Source organism: Eptesicus fuscus, chromosome 15 (genome assembly GCF_027574615.1).
Source record: "Eptesicus fuscus isolate TK198812 chromosome 15, DD_ASM_mEF_20220401, whole genome shotgun sequence".
NCBI classification, from domain to species: domain Eukaryota; kingdom Metazoa; phylum Chordata; class Mammalia; order Chiroptera; family Vespertilionidae; genus Eptesicus; species Eptesicus fuscus.
In genome coordinates this window covers 75,617,018-75,644,625 of record NC_072487.1, presented here as the reverse complement: position 1 = coordinate 75,644,625, position 27,608 = coordinate 75,617,018, and the positions used below count along the sequence as shown (strand labels likewise).

Here is a 27,608-nt window from a genome sequence, read left to right as displayed (position 1 = left end):
AATTGTCAAAAACAGTGTTCCACGTTACTACCATTGAAACTATCCTAGGTTTAAATTTTATTAGGTGACCCAAGTAGAGTAGTTAAGAGCCTCTGGCAGAATGTATATCTGCTATGCCCTCCTTCAATTGTACTCAGTTCTCAAGTATTACAAAGAACACAAGAACAGAAACAGTGCCTTTAAACCATTTTTTTTTTGACATCAGACAAACCAATGCACAGGAATTCTGCATTTCTTAATAACTTCAGCATCTTGCCCAGTCTCTGACGCGTTTTCATCACAATTTCTTCCATTATTTCATTATTTAAGATGTCTTGCCCTGTGGCTCAATTGGTGATCTCCGAAGCTGGGAGATCACCTCTCGATCAGTAAGGGAGACAGGCTGCTGGGGGATGCCATACACCAAAAGGTGCAGGTTCCATTCCCAGTCAGGACATACCCAGGTAGAGGCAAATGTGGGAGGCAACAGACTGACATTTCTCTCACATTAGTATTTCTCTCCCCCTTCCTCTCTCAAAATCAAATTTTTTAAAAAAAGTTAATGCATTGCTACTTCAATTATAGGAGGAACATCCAAAACATTCATTCTGTTATCGATAATTCAACTTCTTACAAATCACCCTCAATGGCAGGACAGAATAAGGCAGCCTGGTGTGGCTGCACTTGAATCTATCACCAGAAGGAACATGCGAAGGGAAGATTCCAACCCAGCAAAAGGCTGCTTGGTTAAGTTTATTCTCTGACTGCTGGGTTAACCTTACCAACTATATTCTTCAATGTTGTACTTGTACTGCAGAGGAGGTGGGAATGGAAACCAAAACAGACTATTTGGGGTCAAGTAGCCATTTTTGTTGTTGTTTTTACTTTATTGATTTTAGAGAGAGGGGGAGATAGAAACATTGATGAGAGAGGGAGACTTCGATTGGCTGCCTCCTGCATGCACCCTACTGGGGATCATATCTGCAACCTGGACATGTGCCCTGACCAGGAATCGAACCAGGGACCTCTTGGTTCATGGGTCGATGCTCAACCACTAAGCCATACCAGCCAAGCTATAAAGGCAATTTCTTGAGGCACTGTGCTTTGTGAATTGATGGTTAAGTAGAAAAGGAAAGATTCTTTGTATTATTCCAGGATGGGAGTCCACTTGGAACACTGTGTACTTTTAAAGACCCAAAACCACCCAAGTGCTAGGATCTGCAGGCAGCCCAAGGGACCAGCAGCACAGTTCACCTCTCCCAGGTTTGGCCTTCGAACAGAAGAAAGCAGGTCTGTGGCTGGAGGCAGCCCAATGTAGGTCCATGATGAGTTTCGGAGCCACACACGGAACTACAACTCAGATTCTTCACTTTCAAGAACTGCTCTGTCAGGTACACAGTCCTGTCCTTCAGATGCTTCTGCTTATCCCTCCTGTTCTAAAAGTCTCTGACGCGTTTCCATCACAATTTCTTCCATTATTTCTGGCTTTAAGATGTCTTTAATCTGAAAAAGAAAAAAGTATTCAGAAAAGAAACCAACCACAAGCAGGCCATCAAATCAGGCCAAATGCAGAAAGCAAGCATGGTTAACATAAGCCTTCTATCTTTCTTTCTGTTTCATTTATCAGAGGTTAAGTATTACAGGATATGATGGGCTAGAAGAGTCTGGGATACAGCTGACAAGAATAAGATAGGTTCCCAGCACTCACTAAACAGAGAGCTGAAATTGGAATGGGCAAGATGAAGTCCAGAGGGTTGCTGTCATAACCTTCAGGCCCCAAACCCTTATTCTGACACTAGACACACTGAGACTATTACAAGTATCTTGGGGAAAGAGCTCCCAGACACTCATTAAGGCTGTCCATCCGATCGGTTCATCCTGATGGACACGGAGTAAACACTGGAGCAAATGGATAAATATGCAATACCTGCTCCCAGATCAATGAGGAAAAGGGAAGCCCTGGGAGGAGTACCTGATGTGGAAGGGATGCCTCATAGCAATACAGGATGCTGGTATCATACAGCATCATCCTCTGAGTTACCAGCGAGACGATACAGTTCCGAAGCCGGGAGATCACCTCTCGATCAGTAAGGGAGACAGGCTGCCAGGGGATGCAAAGAGGAAGGGGAGGGGAACAGAAACAGGACAAAAATAAGTGAACAGTCATAGCAAACCACAGAAATCATTTATAATTTATAACTCAGTTATCACTCTGGGACTCCAAACCAATCAAATGGCTAACTCCAAGCAGGATTCACAAAAATGGCTCTGGCCCTGCCCAGTGTGGCTCAGGTGGTTGGCATATCATCCCATAAACCGAAAGGCTGCTGATTCTATTCCTGCTAAGGGTGTGAGTACAGGAAGAACCGATCGATGTTTCTCTCTCTTTTTCTCCCTCCTCCGCCCCCCACCCCTTCCTAAAATCTTTTTGTTTTTTAAAGCATATCCTCAGGCAAGGATTTAAAAAAAGGATGGCTTCTTCAGTGGCTCTTCAGCTACTACCCTACAACTTTGCCATCTGTTGCTGACCTCATCTCTTCAGAAAGAGGGCAATACAATTTCACAAAACACTTCAAACTAACACACTACAGCAATAATATAGTTAAAAACAGCAAGCCCCACCCACCACAGAAGCAGAAGGGGGACTGAGTACCACTCCATCCCGACAGCTACAGAGGTGTTTACGCACCTCCAGGTTTGCAACAAAGCCCCCTGCGTCCTCTTCTTTGTGCTCAGGCGTAGGGTAGATCCAGATGAAGCCATTGTTACCCAGAATCACTGAGGCACCACAAGGCAAGTCATGGAAGTGAGTCTTCTGCCGCTTCACCAGGGAGGGGGAAACCTGGACTAGAACACCCTGGCCTAGCTAGAGAAATGCCACACACGTTAAGTCACTGTGGGATGGTCAGTGAGGTGAAGGAAAAGTAGACTGCAGAATGTATGTCCCAGTTATAGTGGAATCAGTCCTTCTTGTTAGTAACTGCTGGTCACCATCTGCACATCCACAGTAATTGTTCACAGAGAACACGATATTGGGTCTTTAAAAGTGCATAGGCTGTTGACATATCCCGAGAAGGTGACTTTCAATATCCTTCTCTACCATTTTCCTTTGCAATCATCACCACCACATTCTAAGCCAGGGCTGGCGCGCTGACTGCTAGAGAAGCTGGAGCCAATGAGGACCTGGCTCGAGCCTCTTGAAGGCCAAGGAGCACTGTTCTGCTGCACCTTGACCCCAACCACCTGTCTTGCCAACAAGATGTGCAACACTGGGCTAGGGACCGACCAAGGGTGCACATCCACCCCTGGTTCTGACAGGACGGCCCAGATCCCACACCCGGCTGAGCGAGGCTCCGCAGCACCCAGGCCCAAAGGTCAGCGCATGCAGGGTAACCGTTTCACCTCCTACTTCAAGGACATGAGCGTGGTTGGCTGTAGCCACTCCATTAAGGGAAGGAAATGAAAAGGTTCCTTCAGATAAAGCCAAGACACTAACAAGTCATAATTTGTTTTGGGAAGTAAGCTGTCATTTTAAAAAATAGCCTCAATAATGTAACCTCAGAGAAGCAGCAAAACTTCATTTAGAGGCTCAAGTGAACAATCGTTCCTAGAGATAATATCCATTTTATTGATTAGACGTTTGTCTGAGTTAGACTGTCCTGTTTCATCAGTCCGAGACTTCCCTTTGTTCCACGACTGCCTCTCAGCCCTGGCCCCAGTGCAGTACCCACTGGGAGGGAGCAGACAGCAGGGCCTCAGGGTCCTCGGTCATAAGGCTCCTGCCAGAACAATCCCATCAGTAAAATAAAAAGGTAAAAGTTATCCTCCACCACAACACTACTGGCCCATGACTGTATGAGGCAATCATTAGTGGGATGCCAGTCTGGGGCCCTAACTTCTGGGGTTCTTTAGGTCAGAATTCCAGAGAGCTCCGAGGATTCAGAAATGGATCTGAAGTCTCGGTCAGCAAACAGGAACAGCAAGAGCCCAACTTACTTTTCCGTATTTCAGACTCCTCGTGTGCAGGGAAACAGCTCCGTCAGAGAACACTGCCTGCACCTCAGCCTGGCCAGGGTGATGAAGGAACAAACGTTTTTCATGCCATCTGCATCCCCTGTGTCCCTGGCCCCCTCTCCATCCTTTCCTCCCACCCCAACAGTCCCGCTGGGCAGTCTTGGACCGGAAGGACATGACCGTGACCTAACCTCTCCCTCTTACTTGTCATGAATATCTTGATATGAACACCACCTTTCCTACTCCCTGGGGTAAAAGTTAATGTCATTAGGAAAATCTGAGTCTAGCTTAAAGCATGGGCCACCATTAGTTACAAGACCCAAAGACATGACTTAGCAGCCCAGAGGTGAACAAGAGCTGGAGAGTCAGCCTGCGTTAAGGATCTGGAGAAGGGCTGCAGCAGAGCCCCTGACACTGGATCTGGCACCCGGATGTTTCTCCTGTGGGAGACAGACAGTTTAAGCCCCACTTCCCAGCGCCACATAAGCACAGAGGCTGGAGTGCACGGTGCAGGATACACTGATAAGGTCCCCTTCCTGCAAGAAACCTCTCATGGCCAGCTCATCTTCTGCGGATCTTCTCCTCTGAAACACACAAAGGCATGACGTTACTTAAGTCAGCTCCTCCGGAAAGGCCTCTGCTTCCTTTTTCTCATTCACTTCGAGATCTCTGCATGCAGTCACCGTTCCCAAACACTAGTGTAGGTAACCTGTGCCCCTCAAGGAGATGAGAGCGACAACCACTTACAACCTTCCCACAGCTCTTCTCCTTCTCCCGCCTCTGGAAAGTATTCAAGCTCCGGACATGATGTTCAGAACCCTCCGAAGATAGCCCAGCCTACTTTCCCAATGACCTCTGGGGCAGCCCTGCCTGCTCCAGCAGGACCAGACCGCCTCCAGCCTGACTGTGTCTTTGCTCACACATTCCCCTTCCTCTCAGATATGCCGAGTTCATCCTTGAAATTCTATCCATCCTTCAAGGACCAACTCTAGTGCCCACCTTTCCTGTGAGTTTCTTTCACTGAAATTAATCCTCTTTCTGTACAATCCCACACTTGTTTGTTCTTCGACTGCCAGGTATTTGGATGTTATCTCACACCCCTGCTAGTCTGTAAGCTTTCAGGAACTCAGTCGTGCCTCCTTTGTCCTGCATTCTCCACAGAACCTCGCACAGGGAGAAGGTAAAGGGAAACCATGGCCTTTTACAAAAGGCTGCAGCTGCCTGGAGTAACCCAATGCCACTCAATTCCTGGAATCGAATCTAAATGCAAAACACACTTTTCAAGGAACACTTCTGTGCAAAGCTGAAGCCAGAAGGAAAACTGTTAGCACCGAGCCTCTGAGAGCTTCTTTTTCCAACTCCCATTTGGGGGTTCCTCCCCCATGGACACTCCAGATCTTACTACACCCCAACTGCTGCCTACGTGGGGAGGCCTGGACCAAGTGAAAGCCTACGTGTACATCGGGCAGCAAACGTCCCACAGACAAACAGGAGTAAGCGGGGCAACCTCGATGGAAAGCAGAGTTCTCTGGTGGAGCAGAAGACCCAGAGCCCTCGGCAGCAAACTACACAGTCCCAGCCGCAGCCCCTCACCAGCTCTCCTCCTGGAAGGTTCATGGATGACAGAAGCAAGACAGAATCCAGCCTGGAGTTCGTCTCCACCTTCCACCTCTTCTGTTGAACCTAGAAACAGAAAGAAATTCCACACCTGGACACATACTCCAGGGCCAAGACCTCACAACACGAGTGACCAAATAACAAGCCAACTGTTTACATCCCAGGTCACACGCAAGAGCCAAATGCAGTGACTGCTTTGTTCACGTAACTACACCCAGAATGCCTATCCCATTCACTATGTAAAGACCAAGATGACATCGACTTTACCTCTGTGATCCTCCCCACTACGATGTCACCTACTTCACCATTGTATCTGAAAGATAAAACAAATGGGGATCCATCAGTAAGACTTTAGTACAAAACCAAGCGCTATTTGAGATTTCAGTTGAACAGGATGAGGGCCTTGAGTAGGTACCACATTTAGTGACTTCAAACAACTATGCTGTTGGGACTTATCCTCAGGCACTGATCACTTCAAACACTCCTACGAGTACACAGTCTTCGTTAACTATTCTTAAGCAAACCATTTACTACAGCAGTTCATGAAGCCTGAACCTCTATTTTGTTAACTACACGACAATGATAAACATGGAATATTTTCTGGTGGGCTACAGAACACAGGCAGGTTCTGCATCAGCCAAGAGAGGAGAAAGGAGAGCGAGACCGCACACCACCCAAATCAGTCTACCACTGTCTCCCGCACCCACTGGCTGCTCGTCCCAGGCCCTTTGCTAGCTCTTCACCCCAATTCCAGTGACATGCTGAAGGCTCAGTCCTTGGGCCTCTTCTCTTTTCAGCCCACACTCACCTCTTTGTGAGCTCATCCAACCTAAAGGCACGAGGCTGTACCATTCCCCTGAATTCCAGACTCCAGGCAACTGCTGGCACCAACATCTCGGATAGGCTGACTAATAGGCATTTTCAAACGTAACAAACCTAAAACAAAGCTTCCCAGCAGCCCCCTCCTCCATCACAAACTGATCCTCTCCCAGTGGTCACCATCTCAGTAAAGGACAACTCCATCTTCCAGTTGTTCAAGCCAAAAACCTCAGAATCTTAGAGGGATTCTTGAAAGATAGGAATCTCAATATCAGTCTCCCTCCCTCTCCCTCTCTCTCTCTCTCTCTCTCTCTCTCTCTCTCTCTCTCGTGCGCGCACGCTCTAGGACAAGTCCAGCAAATCCTGGCTCTGTCTTCAAAATATACACAGAAAATAAAAGGCATCCCACTTGGAAAGGAAGAAGTAAAACTATCTTTACTCACAGACATGGTCCCATATTAAAAAAAAAAAAACTTGAAAAATAAAATATCCAACACCCTTTCATGATAAAACACCCAGGACACAAAATATATGCAGAATTAATCACTCTCCACTTCTACTGCTACCACCTTAGTCCAAGCCACCATCACTTCAGCCGGTAAGTCCCCTAATCTGTCTCTGTAAGCCTGTCCCTGTCCCACAGCAGCCAGAGTGATTTCATGCAAACAGAAGTCAGATCAGGTCCCTCTTCTGCTCCACCCCCTCCAGGGGCTTCCTGGATCACACAAGTGGAAGTCAAAATGCTTATCAGGGCTGCAGGGCAGGCCGACACCAGCTCAGCCCCTACTCTCCCTTGCTCACTGTTCCAACCCCAGTGGTCTCCTTTCTGGGGCTAGCCTATACTGCGCCCTGTGCTAAGTACTTTACATGCACCTTTTCAATGAATTCTAATAAAAACCGTAGGAGCGCCCTAGCTGGTTTGGCTCAGTGGATAGAGCTTCAGCCTGTGGACTGAAGGGTCCCGGGTTCAATTCCAGTCAAGGACACATGCCTGAGTTGCAGGCTGGATCCCAGTAAGGGGCGTGCCGGAGGCAGCTGATCAAAGATTCTCTCATCCCTGATGTCTCTCTCTCTCTCCCCCTTTCCCTTCCTCTCTGAAATCAATAAAAATACATTAAAAAGAAACACACACAAAAAAAACCGTAGGAACTAGGTTGTGATATTATCCTCCTTTTACAGAGGCGGTAACAAAGGTTTGGAAAGGCCAGGTAACGTGGGGATATCTTTGAAGCCCACACTTTCCTAGCCACCTATACATGTTCCAAATCGCAGACCCACAGAATGACAGGGCAGGCGGGTGGAGGTGGGAGGTATGGCGTGGCAGAAAGGGCCTGGTTGTGCAAGGTGGACGCCACAAGAAAGAGAATACACACCTTTTGTTCTCACCTGGTTTTCAAAGCTTTCACACAGATCAACTTGTTTACTCTTTCCACAGAACCAGCCACAGATGCAATAAGTTTCTCTTCCCCCATGTAAGTCCCATGGCCCCTGTTGCAAGAGGAAGACACAAAGGATACCAGGGTAACTCTTGAGATGCGCTCTCCCGTCAAGAACAATTGTATTCCTGCCGAAACCGGTTTGGCTCAGTGGACGGAGCGTCGGCCTGCAGACTCAAGGGTTCCCAGGTTCGATTCCGGTCAAGGGCGTGTGCCTTGGTTGCGGGCATGTCCCCAGTGGGGTGTGTGCAGGAGGCAGCTGATCGATGTTTCTCTCTCATCGATGTTTTTAACTCTCTATCCCTCTCTCTTCCTCTCTGTGGAAAATCAATAAAATATATTTAAAAATAAAAAAGAACAGTGTATTCCTCCAACAGGTTCCTCCTCCCTCTGAGCCTGGCTTTTGTGCAATTGCTCTCTGCCTAGCTGACAGTGGTCAGCAAACTCATTAGTCAACAGAGCCAAATATCAACAGTACTACGATTGAAATTTCTTTTGAGAGCCAAATTTTTTAAACTTAAACTTCTTCTAACGCCACTTCTTCAAAATAGACTCGCCCAGGCCGTGCTATTTTGTGGAAGAGCCACACTCCAGGGGCCAAAGAGCCGCATGTGGCTAGAGAGCAGCAGTTTGCCGACCACTGGCCTAGCACACTCCTACTCTACAGAGCTACATGGACATCCCCCTCATCTCACTCACGTCTACACTAATGTCACTTTTTCCATCGGGCCTACGCTGACTGCCCCATTTAAAATAGTCACCTACCCCTCTGCTACCACCCCCACCATATTCCCAACCACATTCCACTTAGTCTGCTCAACTTTTAATTCTTCCCCACTGGATTCATCACCAAACATCCTGAATAACTTGTTTGTTGTGCTCATTCTTTATCGTCTGTCTCTCCCGGTTAGACTATAAACGCCACCAGATTTCTCAGGATCCAATAAGCTCAAACTAAAAGGTGAATGGGCAATTCTGTAAATGCTGTACCCTTCTTATATCTACATGTGGGCTTCTCCTCCCCAGGAAAAAAAGATGAAATACCACTAGTGTTTATCTATGATGGTGATATAATGGTGGGTCTTGCTTCTTTACATAATTATCTTATTTAATCCTCGTTACCCTATCAAATAGTTACTGTTATCATCACTATTTTCCAGATGAGGAAACTGACTTTGGAGAGGAAGTACAATTCATGTGACGGCAGGACTGGAACCCACACTGTCTGACTCCAGGGCCTGCCCTCTTAACTACAACAGATTGTACTGGGCGCAGATTCGAAGATGTACACTTGGGTGCCTGTAGCCCAAACAATTACTGATTCCAAAACTGTGCCCTGGCTAGGAGATGACGCAGGAGGAGGAGGAGGCCAAATGAGGAACCCACTGATCCCACTAAGAGGTCCCTGCTCCTCACCCTCCCCCCGTTTTCCAGGTCTCCAACCAGGAAGGCTCAGAAAATCGGGCCTCAGGCAGAGGAACCAAGAACCACGGCCAGCAGAGGACGGGAGAGAAGGGCTTCAAGGGTCCGAGACAAACGCACACGGGGGCACACAAGACGCAGGGAGCAGAAGCCCGAGGCCTTGTAAAGCAGGGACGCTCCTGAGATGTGCTCTGGGTCCCGCGGGCGCTGTATCACCGCGGACAGAGGCCCAGGTTTCGGCCAGCGGGCCACGTGCAGAGCCCTGCGACCGCCCTTCGTGGCCCCGAGCCCCCAGGTCCCCACGCACCGCATGAAGCCCGTGTCCGTGGTGATGGTGTCCCCCGGCACCACCAGGTGTTTCTTAGTCTCGCGGCCCAGACTCTCGCTAAGAGGCTTGCGAGCGACCGGGAGCCTCATCTCCATCGCCATCTTGGCGCCAATGAACTGCGCAGGCGCGGCCCGGCCGAGAGCCGCGAGATCCCCGCTCCGCGATTCCCGGCCAACGCTCGGAGGGGCGGGGCCTCAGAGCAGCAGCCAATGGGAACTCGTGGTCTGGCGGCCATGATCACTATTGGCAACACTTAGGCTCCCATTAAGGGAAGGAGGGAGCAGCGTCGCCATTTTTACTACGGGAAGTCTGCACCGGGGTTATAAAATCTCATGTATGGTGTTGGGTTTTTGTTGGTTTTTTTTTTTTACCAAAACTGCCTCGCAGTCATCGTCCAATGTATGGTTTACCAGGGTCAGAGGTAAATGAGAAATGGCCCTCTGGGTTTCCTTCCAGCTCCTTGTGTGAATGAGCGCAGGAGGAAAACACTCTTTGGACAGAAAGAAGACCCCCTTTCTTGCTGCTCCTAGTGCCGCCAGTATTCCACGTCACAGCCGCCCCGTGGGGCTGGCTCAGCACCCACCGTCATCTGCACCCACACACGGGGCTCGGGGTGCTGCTTCCGTTCTTTCATAGCGACTTTTGAAGGCGCTGACTTACTCTTAACACTTCTTTTGTAAAAGCACGAAACTGTCTGAGAAGACATTCGAACCTAGCAAGGCAGGCAGGTACATCTGGTAGGCAAGTGGGCACATAATACAAAGATCTTCGCTCATCTTTCCTCAAACATGAATGGAGTGCTCTGTGTTCTAAGGATTCAGTGGTAGAGGGATAGATGCACGTGTGGCTCTATCTTCACGTCCTGTTTAACAGGAGCATTTTCCCCTCCCTTCTCCCCACCCTTCCTCTCACCCTTGCCCTGCGTGGTTTATAGCATTCACAACAAACCTCAGGGAACTGGAGATGATCATTCTCCGTGCACATGGACCCTAAAGGGGATTGAATGAAATAAGTTGCATCAGTCCTGTACACTGTGTTCACAAAATCAGGCTTGCTGCCTCCTGAAGACCCATAGACTAATTGTTTGCTAAATCTCCCAAAAGACAGCATCTCTTTCACCTAAGGCTTAGGTCCTAAGCAAAGCTCATGACTGCAAGTGTGAGAAAGGTGCATCTGTTGAGTCCAGCCTCGGCCATAAGAGGGCGGTAGTGTCCTTTGAGCCCGCTAGGGAGGTAGGCCTGGGAGTTCCAGTTGACCAAGGAAGAGGTATCGTCTTCACATTTCTCAGTTTCATCCTGGGTGGGATAGACATAACCTTAATGCCTCCCATCCTCACAGCACTCGCATTTACAGAGCCTGTCACGATGGAATGAATGATGAATACTGTTTAGTCTGTTTTGGAGCTATAACAAAATACCCTAGGCTGAGTGGCTTATAAACAACAGAAACTTACTTCTGACAGTTTGGGAGTTTGAGAAGCCCAAGATCAAGACATTGGCAGATTGGTGTCTGGTGAGAGTTCGCTTCCTGGTCTTTTCACTGTGTCCTCACTGGGCTTAAGGAGTGAGGGGTGCTCTGGGGTCTCTTTTATAGACGCTATTTGAATTCATGAGGGCTCTTTCCATATGTTCTCCTTGCTCCTCCGCCTCCTAATTGACCCCACTTCTTCCCCGTGTGGCCCTGCGTGCTGCGCCCTGCCTCCAGATTCTAGGGAATTGTGAGTACAGCAAATTTTTCATGACCAGATTCCTGCCCGCTCATCCTTGCACCTCCAGCAGGGGGAAATCTCTGCAGCTGGCTTAGCAGATGCATTTAGTCTGCAATTACAGCCTACTGCCACCAGGTGGGTTCTGGAGACTGGGTTGTTGGTCCCTGTGATCTGTAGAGGGGCCAGGAGAGTGCCGAATGCTACGTCACCCATCTGCATCCCGAGGGAATGGGTTTCGGGACAGATAGCTTTGGTGAGACGCCTGGGTGGGGGCTGCAGTGGGAGGATGGTAATGCCAGGGGCCACCAGAGGCATCAGAAACCTAGTGGTGAGGTATCAACGCAAAGGCAAGGTTTGTGATGGGAGCGGGAGCAGAACCAAGGGTGACTTCCCCCACTGGCCCCCCTGGAAGGAAACCCCAGATGGGATATGCAAATGAACACATTAAGTGTACATTTCTGCCCATGCCTCCACCTGCTAGGGTGCAGTCCCCCAAAGTATGGGGATCTTTGGGAGTATACACCTGAAGCTCCAAAGCGGGGTGTGGCCTGTGTGAGCAAGTGTGCATTCAGCGTCTACAGTTGTGTGTGTATATGTGCGCACGCGTATGGCTAGAGGAGGATGCCGGTAGCCTGAAAGGGTGACACCCTCATGGCTGGCGTGCACTGGAACACAGGTGTACACTCACACTGCCCGGTGTCACACCTCCCCCTGGAGGGTGGAGCCAGGGCCTGGCCCTGCATCGATGGCCCCTCTGCTCCTGGGTCCTCCTCAAGGAAGTCTGAAGTGGGTGTCTGAGCGTTTGGGGATTCTATGCATTGGGAGGGCACTTGTGCCCATCTTGCCCTCCCCCCACCCCCACTGGCTGCTTGAATTCTTTCAAGTTGTCCATGAAAATGGGGGGGGGGAAAAGGTAAGTAAAAATTTTGGGGAAGTGACTAAATGGGACCCTATATTTGAGTCAGCTGGAGAGTCGGAGTCAGCCCAGCCCCTTCTGAGGTGTCGTACAATCTGGAGGCAGTTGCTTTGCACTGTGACCATCTCTTTGGGAGCTGACACCCCATTTGTGAGAGGAAGATTTCCAGGCACTTTCCATATTTCCTCTTCATGTAGACAAAAGCGTCAGCCCATTCAGATGCTAAGTGATAAATGCTCCAAGTAATTTTTATTTTAGAATACAAGAGAGGTACAAATGTATTTACAGTTATACATATACAATCAAATAATATATACCACAGTTTTGTAAATATCATTTTTAGGTAAATATTTACAAAGTTAAAGTGACCATTTTCTGGAAGTAGAACACAGTTTCTTGAAAACTCTATACATTTTATACTTTTCATTAATATTATTATAGTTTCTTTATCTTACAAAACGCCCTACGGAAACACTGGTAAATGCCTGGAAGGTGGGAAGAGGTGACACCAGAGGGCGCTCAGGGCCGAGCTCGGGGGAACTTGGGAAAGAGCAAGGGAGAGTGTGGGCAGCAGGGTGGGCCCTCCCCCCGCCCCCCCGCCCCCCCCATCCCGCACGGCCAGCCAGTCTGTCCCTCCTCTTGCTGGAGTGTGGCGAGGACGGGCAGGAAAACTTCCCTTTCCCAACCATGATGTCAGGGCTGAAGGGGAGGGGGGGGGGGGGCCTCGGTCCAATTCTCTCATTTTATAAATAGAGGAAGGGGAAACTGAGGCCCGAGAGGGGCAGAGTCTTCCCCGGGTCCCACCGTGGCTTTCCGTTTGCCTGCACTCTCCGTCCACATTGCAAAGTATCCGTGCCTCCTCCATCCTCAGGGAGCCGCGTTGGGGTTGGAGGGGGAAGGTGGCCTAAACGTGACCCACCTCCCCCACCCCACCCCCACCCCGCAAGGGCAGTGCGGGTCTCTGGGGGCCTTTCGGGCGGCCATTACTCTCAAGTGACTGCGGACACTGCAGGACAAGAGTCCCAAGAGGCAGGGCGGGGAGACGGATGGGCGAACGCCAGGCCACCCTGGGACAGGGAGGTCGGCCTCCTTCCACTGCCAACACGTGGTTCTGGGCGGGGAAGGTGGAGGTCCCTTCCCCCCTTGGGGCCCTCGGAGACTTGCAGTCCCTTCTCCCGCCACCCACGAGGGGGGATGCCCGCTTGGACGCCCGGCTCGATAGGAGGAGGGAGGCTGGGAAGTGAGACAGGGCTTGGGGACCACCCACCCCAAGAGGAGGCGGCCGAGCAGCTGCAACCCATGGGTGGCCCCGGGAAAGGACCCTCGTCCCCAGCGTCTTCATCTGAACCTCGGGCGAAAGGCGTGCGCCCGGGGCTCACTGTGGGAGCGCACCGGCCCTGCGGGGTCCCCCGGCCGCTTCCGGCCCGGAGGTTCGGCCCGCAGAGCGGCAGCCGGGGCGCGGGCGCTCACAGCACCATGGCCGGCAGGTGGTGCGCGGCGGCGGCGGCGGCAGCGGCGGCGGCGAGCGCGGGCGCGTGCGCGTGCGGGTGCGGCGCGGGCAGGGCGGGCGAGTGCGCCTGCAGCGCGGCGCTGGGCGGCCGGTGGCGCGCGCTCTTCTGGTGGGCACGCAGGCCGGCCAGCTGCGAGTAGGCGCTCTGGCACACCTGGCACTTGTAGGGGCGCTCGCCCGTGTGCAGGCGCACGTGGTTCCGCAGCGTGGACGACTGGCTGAAGCGGCGGTTGCAGAAGCGGCACACGAACGGCTTGTCCAGCGTGTGGATGCGCATGTGCGAGCGCAGGTTGCTGCGCGAGTTGAAGCCGCGGTGGCAGATGACGCAGCGCATGCGGCCCGCGGTGCCCGCCGCCGAGTCGGCCGGGTGGAAGTCCTCTGGCCGCGGGGGGCCGCGGGGGAGAGCGGGGTGGGGGGGGGGGGGCGGGGGCAGAGAGAGCAGCCTCGTTAGAACCGCGCGGCCGACGCCCAACACCCACGCTCCCCACGCACGCGGTCCTGCCCCGGATCTGCCCGCCTCTAATCCTCGGATGGTTCTCGGGCCACTGATGGGGAGCGCTGGCAGGGCGCTGGAAGGGGCAGCAAGGGCCCTGGCGTGGGGTCAGGCAGGAGCTGGACTCCAGACCACGCTGTGAGACTCGGAGACTTAGTGACTTGGCCCACCAAACCTCAACTTTCTCATCTGTAAAATGGGAGCCTGCCACACCTCAGGGGCGCTCTGCAGGACTAGAGGAGACGGTCACCAAAAGCTGAAGGCTACTCTGTGCTGGGCACTTACCTGCCTGAGCCCGCCCCATGGTAGCCTTCCATAAGTGGAAATAACTATTATAACCCCTACCCCGCCCCCCCCCCCAAGAAAAACTCCTTTCATTTATTATCCCACAAACATTTACTGAGGCCTACTATGTACCAGGGAACTGCGCTCACTTTCCTCACCTCCGAGGTAATAATAGCATCACCGCCCTGAGCCTGCTGTAAGGACTAGAGAAATGACTGTTTGTCAGCGGCTGCAGCGTAAGGGCTCAGTGAGCACAGCTCAGGAGCCTCGGATGCATCCTCTAGAAATAAGGGTAATCAGAGTCCACAAGGATTTCCTGAGGACCGGAGGGGATAAATGCTTAGCCCAATACTTGGCACAAAATAGATCTGATCAGCGACCCTCCAACACACTCGAGGCAACTGCCCCTCCGCCTTTCCACAGGTTTACACTGAGCACCCACTCAGTGCCAGGCTGGGCACCAGCGGCAGAGCGGAGAAAGGCACAGAGCCTCAGGGCCCAGAGGGAGCTAAGAGATCATCTTACCCAACCTCCTTCCTCTAAAGATGGGGAAACTGAGTCACAGAGCCATTCCCAGGATTGCACAGCAGCCCTGGAACCTCATCCAGGCTCCCGCAGCCTGGGCCCTCGCTCCTCCTGCCAAACCAGGCTGCCTCTGGGGGGCCACCCCCCCGATCCCCTGCCCCTACTCTGTTCTGGCCAGAAAACAGGAGGACTGCCTCTCACTCATGCCTGGGCCAAGGCGGTGGCTCCCGAGGCATCGGCCTCCTCGAACCAGTAGGTCCCCTGTGCTCAGTGGTGCTGGAGGTTGAGCCAGGTGCCTCCCCACCACACCACACACACACACACACACACACACACACACGCACGCACACGCACACACACACACCACACAACACACACACACACCACAAACACACACACACACACACATACACCACACACACACACACACACATACACACACACACCACACACACACACACACCCCACACACACATCACACACACACACACACACACGCACGCACACACACACACACACCACACACACACACACACCACACACACACCACACACACACACACACACACGCACACACACACACACACCCACACACACACATACACACACACACACACGCACGCACACCACACACACACACACACTCACACCACACACACACACGCACACTGGGCTCCAGGGTCCTTGTCATGGCGGCCTCGTGGAGAATACCTACCGTGCTTGTTCTTTTTCTGCTCCTCCTCCAGCCCGGGCACACCGGGGATCCCGAGGAAGGTGTTGTGCGAGTTCCCGTACCACACCAGCAGCTCCTGGTCGGGAGGGATCATCTGCAGAGAAGGAGGCCAGAGGCGGGGTCAGGAAGGCAGTGGCGTGTGTGTGTGTGTGTGTGTGTGTGTGTGTGTGTGAGAGAGAGAGAGAGAGAGAGAGAGGACTCTGCACACTGCCTCACAGCCAGGAGGCACCTGTCCTGGCACCTGCCATGGAGATGTGGCTCCAGTGGGCTGTTCCACAGGCCATTCCCAACCAGCTGCACCATCACAGAGACCCTGGGTGCTCTGCTCCCCTCTTCCTGCCCAGGCTTCCCGCCATCTGCTGCCTCCCAGACTCACAAGCGCTCCCATGCGGATGGCAACAGAACAGCAGCCTCACAGTGAGCAGACGTGACAGACACCCAAAGTTAGAAGACTTTCCATTTCTTACGTTGGGGGTTGGGGGAAGCAGTCAGCCAGCTCTCAAGTCTGAGGGCAGAGCTGGATGTTCCCAGGGAGCCTGCGTTGTGGGGTACCCCGTGGCACTTGGCTACGCCCTGCCCCATAATGCTCTCATCTGGAGACAGCTCTCTCTCATCCAAAGCACCCCAAGGCAGCACCACTCCACAGGGCATCCCCGCCCCATCACAGGGCTCTGTATGGCTGCCACCTGAGGAAGTACTGGGCCACTCGGCCATACACGAAATCCACTGTGCCGTGTCCTGGCCGATGGCATACAACGCCAGAGACAGCACAGCGCTCTCTGCTCCAGGGGAGGCCCTGCCCCGGGAGTGGCCGTCAGGGGGAGGACTTGCAGCGCTAATCCAGGGAGCTGTGGGCGGCCAGCTCCTGAGTGGAGCTGACCATCCGCACCACCCTCCGGGACATCTCAAGGGGCCACCAGTACCCCCAGCCGAGGGGGAGGCGTCGGGCCCAAATGAGAGAGGGGACGGCCCATCACCCTCCTGAGGCCTGCACCCCGGAAGAGCTGGCTTTGGCACCCACCCCGGGGCCACTCTGATCTGTCCAGAGAAAGATGGACACCCCAGGCAACACCTGGTTTGTTTTCCCGGTGGGTCCTCTTTTTAAAAAAATGTTTTTGTTGATTTTTTTTTTTTTATAGCGAAAGAAAGGGAGGAAGAGAAACAGATATTGGTTGCCTACCACATGCACTCCAGCCAGGGATCAAGCCTGCAACCTGGGCATGTGCTCTGATCCGGAATCGAACCGGTGACCTTTTGGTGCATAGGACGACACTCAACCAACTGAGCCACACCAGCCAGGGCCCTGGCCTTGTAGTGACGCAAAAGATCCGATGGGATTCCGTGTAGGGGTGTCTGGTATCAGCCGTGCAGGCCCTCCCGTGGCCTCTGTGGTCACAGCGAGGGCCCACCCCTTCCATGCGGTTCTGGCCTGCAGGCCCCCATCATACTGTGAACCTAACTGTCCCGCACACCTCCTTCCTCTGGTCAGAGACAGGGAGACTCTCAGGCAGCACAGCCAGCTCTGTTCCGGGAAGCAGAGGGATGCGGGGAGCGGCAGGTGGGAGAGGGAAGTGCAGGTGCGAGGGGGCCACTGTGACTGAATCCTCCTAAGACGCAGCCAGGGGTCCCCGTGCCCCTTCTCAGCCAGCCACAGGCCCAGAGCACATGGCCTCCGGGAAAGTGAGCGCTGAGAACAGGCAGAGGGTGGCGCCAGCTCACGGGAGGGAGCAGGGGCGGAATATGGAAGCACCGAGTGCAGTCTGAACCCACGGACAAGTAGGTGGTGCCTCAAAGGAAGCAGGAACCACAGCGGAAGTTCTGGAGGCCTCTCTGGTCATTCACAGCCGTGGCCACTGTCCAGGAGGCCAGCAGGTCAGACCTAGAGGCCCTGCTGGCAAAGGGGCGGCGAAGAGAGGGGTTTTGTGAGCCCTTAGGAAACCGGAGGATGGAACTGAAATATTTCAAATAAACTCACTGTGAAAGAAGCCACTCGCCACGAGACAGCGCACACGGGACCTCCGTTATGAGGGCCCTGGGTGACCTTGCATAAGCCACTTTGCCTCAAATGCGGGAACTGGGGTCTCTGAGGTCCCCCAACTTTAGGACTCTGGTTGTAAGTCACCTGCAATATCGCCCCAACGCCTGGCTGCAATTCTCAGATGGACTGACATGTCTCCATCGTGGATTTTGTACAGCAACCAGCCCCCGTCAGACGGCCTGGATCTGCCTCTTCCTTCAGGAGACGCACGGCACAGGCTTCCTGCTCAGTCATGTTGGGGTCCCCTCGGGCTCCCCACCTGCTGAGCATGTGACCTTGGGCAAGTCTCTGGGCCTCGGTTTCCTCCACCAGAACGCAGGGATAGCAGCCCTGCCCCGGCCTCCCCGGGTGCTAGTCGGGGTGCAGAGGAGCCGGGCACACAAAGCTCTTTACGCGATCGATACACAGGAGAGCGTGCTGTGATCCCCCCCCCCCGCACCCCCACTCCCGAGCTCGCCAGCCTCGCAGAGAAGCTGGCAGTGATCTCAGGCGCGTGGGAGTCCCGCAGGCGCCGCCGCAGAGCTGGCAGTGCGGCGCGGGCCGCTGGCACCTGGCGCCGTTAAAGCCCAGCGTGACCGTGGCTGTGCCTTCACCGTCTGACAAGAGCCTAGGCCGGGCCCCCACTACTTCCCACAGACAAGGGATGAGAGGCTCAGCTAGCCGCCCCCCAACTCTCCCTCCCCCGTGATGTCACCCTGAGCCCCGAGCTGCAGCTCCACCTCCAGACTAAGTCAGCGCTGGCCTTTTTCCTTTAATTGACAGTAAGAATTATTAATTAAACATAACAACCAAAAGGGGGATGATGACTGAGGAGCCAAGAACTCTGAGACTGCACAAAATTTGAAAATGATTATCCCAGAGCTTCCATATTAACCGTTTCAATACAACGGTGAGGCGTTTACTTACTAACATTTTTCACATGTACAAAAATGGGCCCTGGCCGGTGTGGCTCAGTTGGTTGCAGCTGGATGAGTCTTCCCCTGAGCCATACAGGATCGATGTTTCTCCCCCTTTCTCTAAAATCAATCTTTAAAATGTACTCAAAGTAGTTTTACTGAAATTAATTACAAGGTTAAAATAGTGGTGCGGACCCCCGGACAAAAATGTGCAAACACGTAACAGGGTAGAGAAGGAGCAGGCAGCCTCTCTCCCACTCTGGATGCCAGTCACTAGCGGTTTCTAGCAGTGAAGGGCCTGTCATTTTGAGACAATTAACAAACGCTGATTTAGGTTCCTGGGGAGCAGCGTGATGGGCGGAGTGATTTCCATTTTCTACATGACGCATCTGATCTTTTAAAAAATGAGCCGCTCTCATACTATTTTTATACCAAACAAAAAAAAATTTTTTAAAGAAAGAGAATCTGCTAAGAAGAACCTACTGGAATTGAGAATGACGCACATCCCCAGGCAGCAAGAAGCCACCAGCCCTCTGAGCCCTGGGAAGCCGGCAGCCGCCCTGGCCTGGACGTCTGGTCTCTGCCTGCTCCCAGGCAGCCTCTTCCTGAGATCCTGGTCCTATTGTCTGGAGGCCCCCGAGCTCCCACCAGCTGCCCACCTAAGAGCAAAGACCAGCCACAGTGCCCTGCAGGCCCCCTCGTCCCCTCACTCGCGCTGTTTCTTTAAGGCCAACCCTCAGCCAGGCTCTCCCTGGGGCTCAGAGAACCAGAATCAGCCGCTCCTTCACTTTTCTGGGAGCAGGGACTGGCTCGGGACATGCAATCAACCACACAGTTCCCAGAGCAACTGAGTCCCACACCCATCACCCAGACTGGAGGGGAGGGCAGAATATCAGTGCCTGAGTCTTCATTGGACAAATGACACCATCTCTCAGCTCATGCTTCCTAACCTTCTCTATCAGCCCGCAAGGTTTGTCCTGCCCCATTTCCATTTCTGAATTTTTATAAATGGAAATGACGGGGTTTGGGGTTTGTTTTCCTAACACAAATTCCCGCCGCACCATCGAACATGCTCCCAGGGGCTCCGCAGCCCTCCCTCCCCCAGGCGGTGCAGAAGCCCTGGTCTAGAAGGATCTCCGTGTCATCTGGGCGGATATCAATTTCCATTGTACCACAGATGTCCTGACACGCCAATTAATAGAGTTCCAGCAAATAGACAGTGGCCAGGGAGGCCCCGTGGTGGCCAAAGGCTCGGCTCTGGGGTCGGACAGGCTTGGACTCACATCACAGCCCAGCAACCCCCCTCAGTCTCCCTGAACCCCACTTCCATCGTCATTAAAATGGGGAGAGTGATGGAGAGCACCTCACGGGGCGGAGGGGATTCTATTTCTAAAAAGCCGCTAAGCCTTAGCAAGGCACCGGCACGTGGTAAAGGCTCACACAGTGTGCTTAACGTTGCTCATTAGTAATCAGAGCACCTTACCTGCACCCACCGATGAACAAGGTCAAAGGGAAACCGAGCTTACCCCCCTAGGGCCACAGAAAGGAGAGGTGGGGTATGCACTCCAGGGGGGAAAAGCTCAACTGCCTGAGATGAGAAGGGAAGTAGCAAAAAGACAAGCCCACATTTCAGGGCCAGTAACTTGTCAAAAAACGGGGAGGGGCAAGACTGGGAATTCTCTTCCTCGTTCCCAAACCCAAAAACCCCACCATCTCTTATTCCTACATCCTTTTCTTGTGCTGAGCTTTGGAGTCAAAGGTCTTGCTTCCGGGGGGAGGGGTGGGGGTGTTTTCCTGGGAGAACTGGGTCCATGTGTCCCCCTTTCAGCTCAGCCCCCCCTCACCTACAGAAAGAAGTATTCGTTCAACACCGAGCTCCCACTCGCCATGGGCTGGGAACTTTCTAGAAGTGTCACTGTAGGCACCTGAGGTTATAGTGAATTCTTCCTGGTCGCAATGCGCAAGGAGGGTGCCCCAGGGATAACATGCCAGGAGATAAGCCGGATGCAAAACAGGCCTGGGCGCTCTCCACGGGCCGCCCGGCCTTGACACTCACACCCTCCTCTCCGTCTCCGTGTGGACGGCTGAAAACTGGGGAGCAGCAGCAGTATATCCCACTTATTGAATAAAGATCTTCCTTCTTATTTATTTATTTTTTGGCAAGTAATGGGTTACTGTTATGAAACATAAATAGTTCTGAGTGACAGGAAGATGAAGAAAGCCGATCACGCAGAGGCCTCTCTCCTTGCTAACTTGCACGCGGGCCCAGAACAAAGAGCCGACTCTCCCAGGGGCGTCTGGGGGGAGGTCTGGGTGCACCCGTGTCCTCTGGCGGAGCCTCGGAGGGCCGCGTGAGCTGCGGCCTTGGACCCGCAGCACGAGGGCCACACACGCCCACGCTCTCACGGAGTCTGGTAGGTGGAATCGGACATTACAACACAACCTGAGAAGGCTGTCACCACGGAAAAGTGTGCCCAACTTCACGCAGTAAAAATAAAATGAGGAAGCCCTGGCTGGGTAGCTTGGTTGGTTGGAGCGTCGTCCTGATACGCTAAGGTTTCAGGTTCGATCCCCAGTCAGGGCACGTACAAGAATCAACCAATGAATTCATAAGTAAGTGGAACAACAAATCTCTCTCTCAACCAAATAAAAAGCCAAACCTAGTAAAAATAACATGGGTGATGTTCTGTGTTTCCTTGCCCCTCCCTCAACCAGGCCCGTCTTTGTAGATGTGCTACGGGACGAAGTTAGAGCATTCCTGGCCAAGGGTGCTACTAGCTACCAGTATCATAAATGATGGGACTTCTTCCTGACCTTCTTTTATCAGCTTACACTCCTGATCGAATGTGGATGACTTTTTCAAACTCTCATAAACCCAGGTCCTCCTTGGAGAGCTCTTGGGCGGCCGGCCCTCTGACCCTGAACGCCTGTATAAATGTCTGTTAACGTGTCCTGGCTCCGTTCAGCTTCCAGCCCGCAGGAGGAGAGACGGTGCACAGCGAGATGAGACCAGCCCCGCGTCTGCCCCAGCCAGAAGCCCTCCAGCCCAAACCACCCCGGCGCCCCTGTCGGCCTCCTGGGTGCGTGTGCGTGTCTGCGGGGGAGGGACGTGTGGGTGTGGGTCCCCAGGTGCATCTGAGTCGGGATGGCTGGGTAGCCGTGTGCACATGTGAGGGTGCATGTGTGAGGGTGAGAGGGGAGAGGATCTGGAAGGGTGCTCTCTATCAGAAGTGGGGTTCGGCCACCCCTGAGGCCGATTCTAGGATGTCTGCTCTCTCAGGGTGTTAGCCCCGCTGGATGGTCACAAGAACCACCTCTGTCCTGGGCCTGGCCACCTCAGTCCTCCGTCACACTGCCTCACACTGTCCCACAGCACCTGAACCCCAGTCTAGGAATGCTCACCTTCCTTATCTTCCACTTCCGGGTCCTCCCAGGGCTCCCCACACACACCTCAGCTGGGGCCCACGCCCCAGCCACACCAGGCAAATACCATTCTGGGGTCATCCCCAGGAGATTCCCTGAGGCCTGGTTATTCAGGGACAAGCGGACCTCAATTCCAGAAGCTTCTAGGCCCCAATGCCCCTTGGGCCTTGGAAGGACTTGGGGATCTGAGTCCCCGGGAGAAAAGGGAGCGTAGGCTAACAAGAAGTCACTCCCGGACTCTGGGGGCGCTCCTTCAGACCACCCTACAACTCAGCCAAGCCCCGCCCCACCCGAGGGGCACTGTGCCTCTCCCCACCTGCAAGCAGAAGCAGGAGGTCCGGAAAAGTGGGGGGCAAACAACCCCATCACCCTTGAACAGCGCTCCCGACAACTTGCCGCCTGCCCTCCCAGGAGGCCAGGCAGCACGCCCCGTCCTGGGCCAGATGCTGAGTGAATTTCCTACCGAGGGACACTGCCCAGGAAGGTCCCGACAGGCTGGCCCTCCTTGGCTACACCCCTCAGCTCGCCATCAGCTCCTCCCCAAACACTGACCCTGTCTGCGTCTGCCCAAGCATCTCTTCCTCCCATCTTCTTGAACCTTCTCATGCCCTGGGCCTGGCTTAGCTCCCCCCACCCCACAGGACCATGGGAGGTGATATTTATCTGTCTGCTACTCCCCCTTTCTCGCTCCTCTGAGAAGCTCCGCCACCGCAGGCGTTAGTGTTAACATCGCCCCCGATGCCCTGTCAGAGCTCCTGAGTCTGCCTGCCACCGACTGCGATCCAGTTCCCATGTCTGTAAACTGTAGCAATCACAGAATCCCCCCCTTGTGGATTAAATACGTGAGGATTAAGTGGGATAATGCGGTACAGCAGCTAGGAGAAGCCTGACACCCGGAGCGACCGGTATGTGACAGCTGAGACTAGATGGTGACCCACATGTCATCAGTGTCCCACGCATGCAGAATGAGGGACAACACACCGCTAAGCCGCTGCAGACACAACCCCCTCTCCCACCCGCACGCTTGCCCTGGGCTGCCTTCCTGCCTGGCTCTCTGTGCTGCTATGGCTTCTGAACCCCAGGACACCCTCCGCAGCTGCCCAGGGGCCTCACTGTTGAGGTGCTCATGACATTCCCAACGGCATCACATCCAAAGTCCCGTCCTCCCGGGTCTGCGGCAGAAAGCGTGCCTGGGGGTCCTGCTCCTGAAGACGGGGTGCATGGGCCTCAGCCCTACAGCCTGGGCGGCTGCCAGGCTGCTGGCAGTGCCCCTCCATGCAGAGCAGACCTCAGGCACAGCTGCCCGCACCGCACCCAGCGGCTCCCCGGCGCCCTCCGCGGCAGCAGCGCGCTCACCTCGATGGCCTTGTAGAAGATGCTGGTGCCGATCTGGACCACCTCCAGGTTCTGCTCCTGCTCGTTCCGTGCGCACTTGATGTAGGTCATCCAGCTGCGGTGGTCCTCCTGGCTGGCATCGATAAAGTAGCGCACGGTGCCATCCTCATTGAACACCTGGGCACAGGGGAATCGGGGACCAGGTGAGGCAGCGCTCTGTCAGGTGTGCCACCTGTGTCCAGCCCAGGCTCCGGGCCAGGCGCTCTCTCTCCATCCTCACAGCAGCCCCAGGAAGTGGACACGGCTCTTCCCACCTCAGTTTTCCGGCTGAGAACAGGGAGGCTCAGAGTGACCTGCCTGAGGCCAGCTGGCGAGGAGTGGCCAATGGGGAGTCCATCTCTAGGGGCCACAGCTCCTTCCGGCTGCCACGTCCTCCCCATCCCCATTAGAAAAGGGTCTCCGGGGATCCCGGATGAGACAAAGAAGCACCCCGCGAGCTCTGGGGGGATGGAGAGGGTTCCCCAAAGCAGCGGAAGGCGCTGGCCACACCCCAGAGGGCACGCAGGAGCCCAGAGAGGCAAGGCTGGCTCACCGTGGCGCCTGGCCTGGCCTAAGCCCCTTTGGGAGAGCTGCCAGGGATCTGCAGAGCTCAACCTGGACCCCAACTTCCTAACCCAGCAGCAAGGAGAGAGTAACCACAGGGCTGGTGCCTCCAGGGGAGGGAGGAGGCGAGGTTAAGAGGGGCGAGGAGGCTGCAGTCTCCATGGGCCCTGGGCAAGCACATGGCCTCTCCGGTCTCAGTGCCTTCTTCTGTGAAGTGAGCCAACAACAGGCATACTCATAGACTTGGCCAGAGGAAAGAGGATTGGATTTGGTGGGGGGGGGGGGGAGAGGGGAGGTACTGGGGCGGGTTGGGGGGATCCAGCGGCCTAGGGTTCTGCCTTGAGGAGCGGCAGGGCCGGAAAGGCCGCAGCTCCCAACAAGGGCAGAAGCAGCTGCTGGGCGGCCCTCCCCAGCCCCCACCCCCATCCCCCTCCCCACCCCGCGCTCCCCCACCCCCACCCCTCCCCCGTGCTCCCCCCTTCCCCCACCCCCGCGCCTACCTCCCACATGAGGTTGTTGTTCTTGCAGATGTCTACGTGCTCCGGGGCGATGACGCGGCCGGTGAAGGGGCCCATCTCGGTGCCAGCCTTGATCCAGGTCTTGGAGAAGATGCCCAGGCCCTCGCCAGGGATGGAGCTCTGCGCGATGATCACCTCCGCCGGCAGCACCAGGCTGGACAGCTTCTGCACCTCTGTAGCCGCAGGGCAGGGTCAGCGCCCAGGAGCCCTTCCCGCCTGCCCCCCGCCCAACCCCAACCGCCCGGGCGACTCCCGCGCGCGCGTGCACAGGGACGGTGCGGGGAGGCGGGCTGCGGCGGTGGAGGCTCCGCGTGCTGTTTGCAACCCCGGAACCCTCCGTGCCCTTTAAAGCTGTGCTTTGGGGCTTATTTCTAGTTTTGTTTTGTTTTTGTGTGTGTGTTTTTTTTTGGTTTTTTTTTTTTTAGTCTCTCCACGAAGTCTCAAAGCACCCATCTTCTCCCCTGCCCTCACCCCGGGAAAGTTGAAGACCCACTGAACCCATCTAGTGAGTGGTCCCACTCGTGGGTAAACTAAGGCCAGCTCCCTGGAGGAGGCGATGGCCAAGCCGAGCCGACACTTTTTGGTTTTGTGTTCTTCCGCCCCCGCCCACCCCTCCGCCCCTCACTCCCGCGGAGCTCACTGCGCTGCAAGCTCACAGCGCTTCGGGCACCGGGCGCGGAGGCCCCAGGGTGCGGTCAGGGGCTCTGAGTCCTGCCTCCTGCCCGGTGCGGGAGGCCCCTTCCCCGGGATGGGCTGGCAGCGCTGGGAACAGACCTCGGCCTGCGAGGCCAAGGGGGCTCCAGAGAAACGCGGGACGCATCGCTCCCCGTGTGACCCCGGGCAGGGCGCGCCTGTGTCCCTCGGCGCATCCAGAATCGGGGGTGCCAGGAAGGGCGGCTCCCGAACCCAGGCGAGCCCTGAAGTCGCCGCCTCTCCGGGCCTGGAAGAGCTGGGGCGACCCGCCGTCCCTGGGGGGTGGGGGGGGGGTCCCCCTGCCGGGCCCGGCAGCCGATGTGGGAACGGCGAGGCGCACAGGGGCGGCCTCCGCGTCTCCCAAGATGCCCCCCTAAGCTACCTGGGAAAATGCCCGCGCGCCGGCCGGCTGGAAGCGGGGGGGACCGGTGTCGGTTGCAGCGCGGCGGCAATTTGTCACGCTGTTAACGCGACCGCATTCACTGGGCTCCATTCGAAAGAAATGGCTAATTCTAAATTCATTAGCCCGGGAAGAATGCTGTAGCAGTAAATTGTAGCTCAATGCGGAGGGGACTTGTTTAAAAGGGGCCGAGGAATTCCCCTTACAAAAAGGGGGGATTAGATGGTTGACATAGCGTGAATGGAAGTGGAATTAGTCTGCACGGTAAATTAAGAGAGGAACAGAGATCGTCCCGGGGGAAGAGAGGGCGCCGCGCGGGGATGCCGGCGCCGGGGGAGATGGTTTGCGGGGTGATGAATGAGGAGGGAGACCTTGAGACATCCCGAAGAAAAGAAACTTTCCTCGCTCTCTCTCTCCCCCGCTCCCTCCGCCGCGCTCTCTCCCCGCCGGCCCGCCCTCCGCCCCCGCCCCGGCCCCCGCCGCCTTTTAAAGCGCTCGGTTTAAGTGGGAACTTCAGCGGGTCAAGCCCAAGTTAACCAAATGAATTTAAAACCCCTTCTTCTCGAGTCAAGTGCTATTACACGCCTAGTAAGGCTTTCAATGCCAGGGGCCCGCCGGCTCCAAGGGGCGAGGGGCGGGCAGGGGAGCGCGGGGGGCCGCCGGCTCCGCAGCCTCGGCGCCGCGATCCGGCTCCCGATCCTTCCCGGAGCGGCGGGGTGGGGAGCTGTCCTCCGCCCCGCCCCGCCCGGGCTGGGCTGCTCGCGTCCGGGTTCGGCTTCTGGGAAACCGAGGCACACGGAGCCGCGGGGACGCTCAGGTGGACCCGCGCGGCGTCACCGCCTCCGGTCCCCGCCGCAGCCCGCAGCCCGCGCGTCGCCAGGCGAGGGGTCTGCGCGCCCGGAGGAGGGGACGCGGCCGGCCCGACGGCGGGACTCACCGCCCGAGAAGGACTGCGCCAGCACCTCGGCGGTGAAGGCCGTCTTGGGGCTGGCGTGGTGGCTCTTGTCCTCGAAGAGCTGCTCGCCCAGCACGTTGCGCCAGCGGCCGTACAGGAAGCTGTGCAGGATGTCGGAGGTGATGACCTCGGCCAGCGCCAGCCCCGGACCCTTCAGCCCCGTCTTGAGCACCAGGGCCTCCGCCGGGAGCACGGAGCCCATCATGGGCGGCCCAGGGCTCGCCGGCGCCGGGGACGGACGGCCGGGCAGACGCGGAGCTGTGCTGGGCGAGAGGGGAGCGGAGGGGCGAGAGGAGAGGACGGCAGAGGAGCAGGGGAGGGAGGAGGTGCCGGAGGGCGGCGAGGGGGTGGCTGGGAGGAAGGGGGACGAGGGGGAGCCAGGCGATGGAGAGAGCAGCGGGGATGGCAGCGGCGGCGAGGAGGGCGGCAGAGACGGGGATGGAAGCGAAGGCGGGTGGGTGCGGGCGGGTGGGGGGCGGGCGGCTGCAGAGAAGCAGCGGCGGCCACGGGCGCTCGGACGTGCGCTCGCCTCCTGCGCGCGGGCCGGGTCGGTCTTCGCCTTGGCAAAACCTCAGCGCCTTTATAAGACTCCCGGTGACCCTCCTAATTGGTTATTAATGACGCCCTGACGTCGGAGGACAGACTTGTTGTACCCGGCCGGCTCCCGGAGCCTTAGCCGCCGCCGCTCCCCATTCGCTCCTCCCGCCCCTCCCCGGCCCTTCCTCCCCCGCCCTCCTCTTCCTCCTCCTCTCCCCTCGGGAAGCCGGGCTGGGAGGGAGGCTCCGCTCGCCTCCGAGAGAGGACGGCGCGGAGCTGGGGAGGGGGCTCAGCGAAGTTCAGTTTGCTGGGACCCCAGAGACTCTGCTGGGCAGGAGGAGACGCTGGCCCCGGGCCGGGCCGGGCTCACTCCCTGTCCCAGGCCCGGACAGGTCCTCAGCTCCTTGGCCCGACCTAGGGCTCCGG

General features: G+C 55.6%; 2 protein-coding genes across 2 annotated transcripts; both read right to left on the bottom strand.

Moving 5' to 3' along the window:
• Positions 1 to 533: 533 nt before the first annotated feature.
• On the bottom strand, positions 534 to 9,716 carry EXOSC2 (exosome component 2). Its single transcript, XM_008152515.3, has 9 exons — positions 9,595 to 9,716; positions 7,816 to 7,917; positions 5,878 to 5,923; positions 5,587 to 5,676; positions 4,512 to 4,577; positions 3,976 to 4,044; positions 2,669 to 2,845; positions 1,952 to 2,080; positions 534 to 1,482 (listed from the first exon to the last, which is right to left on the bottom strand). Exons 1-9 carry the CDS (start codon positions 9,714 to 9,716, stop codon positions 1,402 to 1,404), a joined length of 882 nt encoding a protein of 293 aa, XP_008150737.1. The 3' UTR covers positions 534 to 1,401.
• Positions 9,717 to 13,705: 3,989 nt separating this feature from the next.
• On the bottom strand, positions 13,706 to 26,850 carry PRDM12 (PR/SET domain 12). Its single transcript, XM_054727667.1, has 5 exons — positions 26,628 to 26,850; positions 24,580 to 24,770; positions 23,498 to 23,653; positions 15,767 to 15,878; positions 13,706 to 14,127 (listed from the first exon to the last, which is right to left on the bottom strand). The coding sequence occupies exons 1-5, from the start codon at positions 26,848 to 26,850 to the stop codon at positions 13,706 to 13,708; spliced, it is 1,104 nt and encodes a 367-aa protein (XP_054583642.1).
• Between the last annotated feature and the right edge of the window lie 758 nt (positions 26,851 to 27,608).

Coding starts and splice junctions, on each gene's coding strand:
- EXOSC2 (XM_008152515.3), bottom strand. CDS start 9,716: ATGGCGATGGAGATGAGGCTCCCGGTCGCTCGCAAGCCTCTTAGCGAG. Junction 5,677..5,877: donor TAGTGGGGAGGATCACAGAG/GTAAAGTCGATG, acceptor TTCTGTTTCTAG/GTTCAACAGAAGAGGTGGAA. Junction 4,578..5,586: donor ACCTTCCAGGAGGAGAGCTG/GTGAGGGGCTGC, acceptor TGTGTGTTTCAG/AGGAGAAGATCCGCAGAAGA.
- PRDM12 (XM_054727667.1), bottom strand. CDS start 26,850: ATGATGGGCTCCGTGCTCCCGGCGGAGGCCCTGGTGCTCAAGACGGGG. Junction 24,771..26,627: donor GGCGCAGTCCTTCTCGGGCG/GTGAGTCCCGCC, acceptor CTGCGGCTACAG/AGGTGCAGAAGCTGTCCAGC. Junction 14,128..15,766: donor GCAGAAAAAGAACAAGCACG/GTAGGTATTCTC, acceptor CCCCGCGGCCAG/AGGACTTCCACCCGGCCGAC.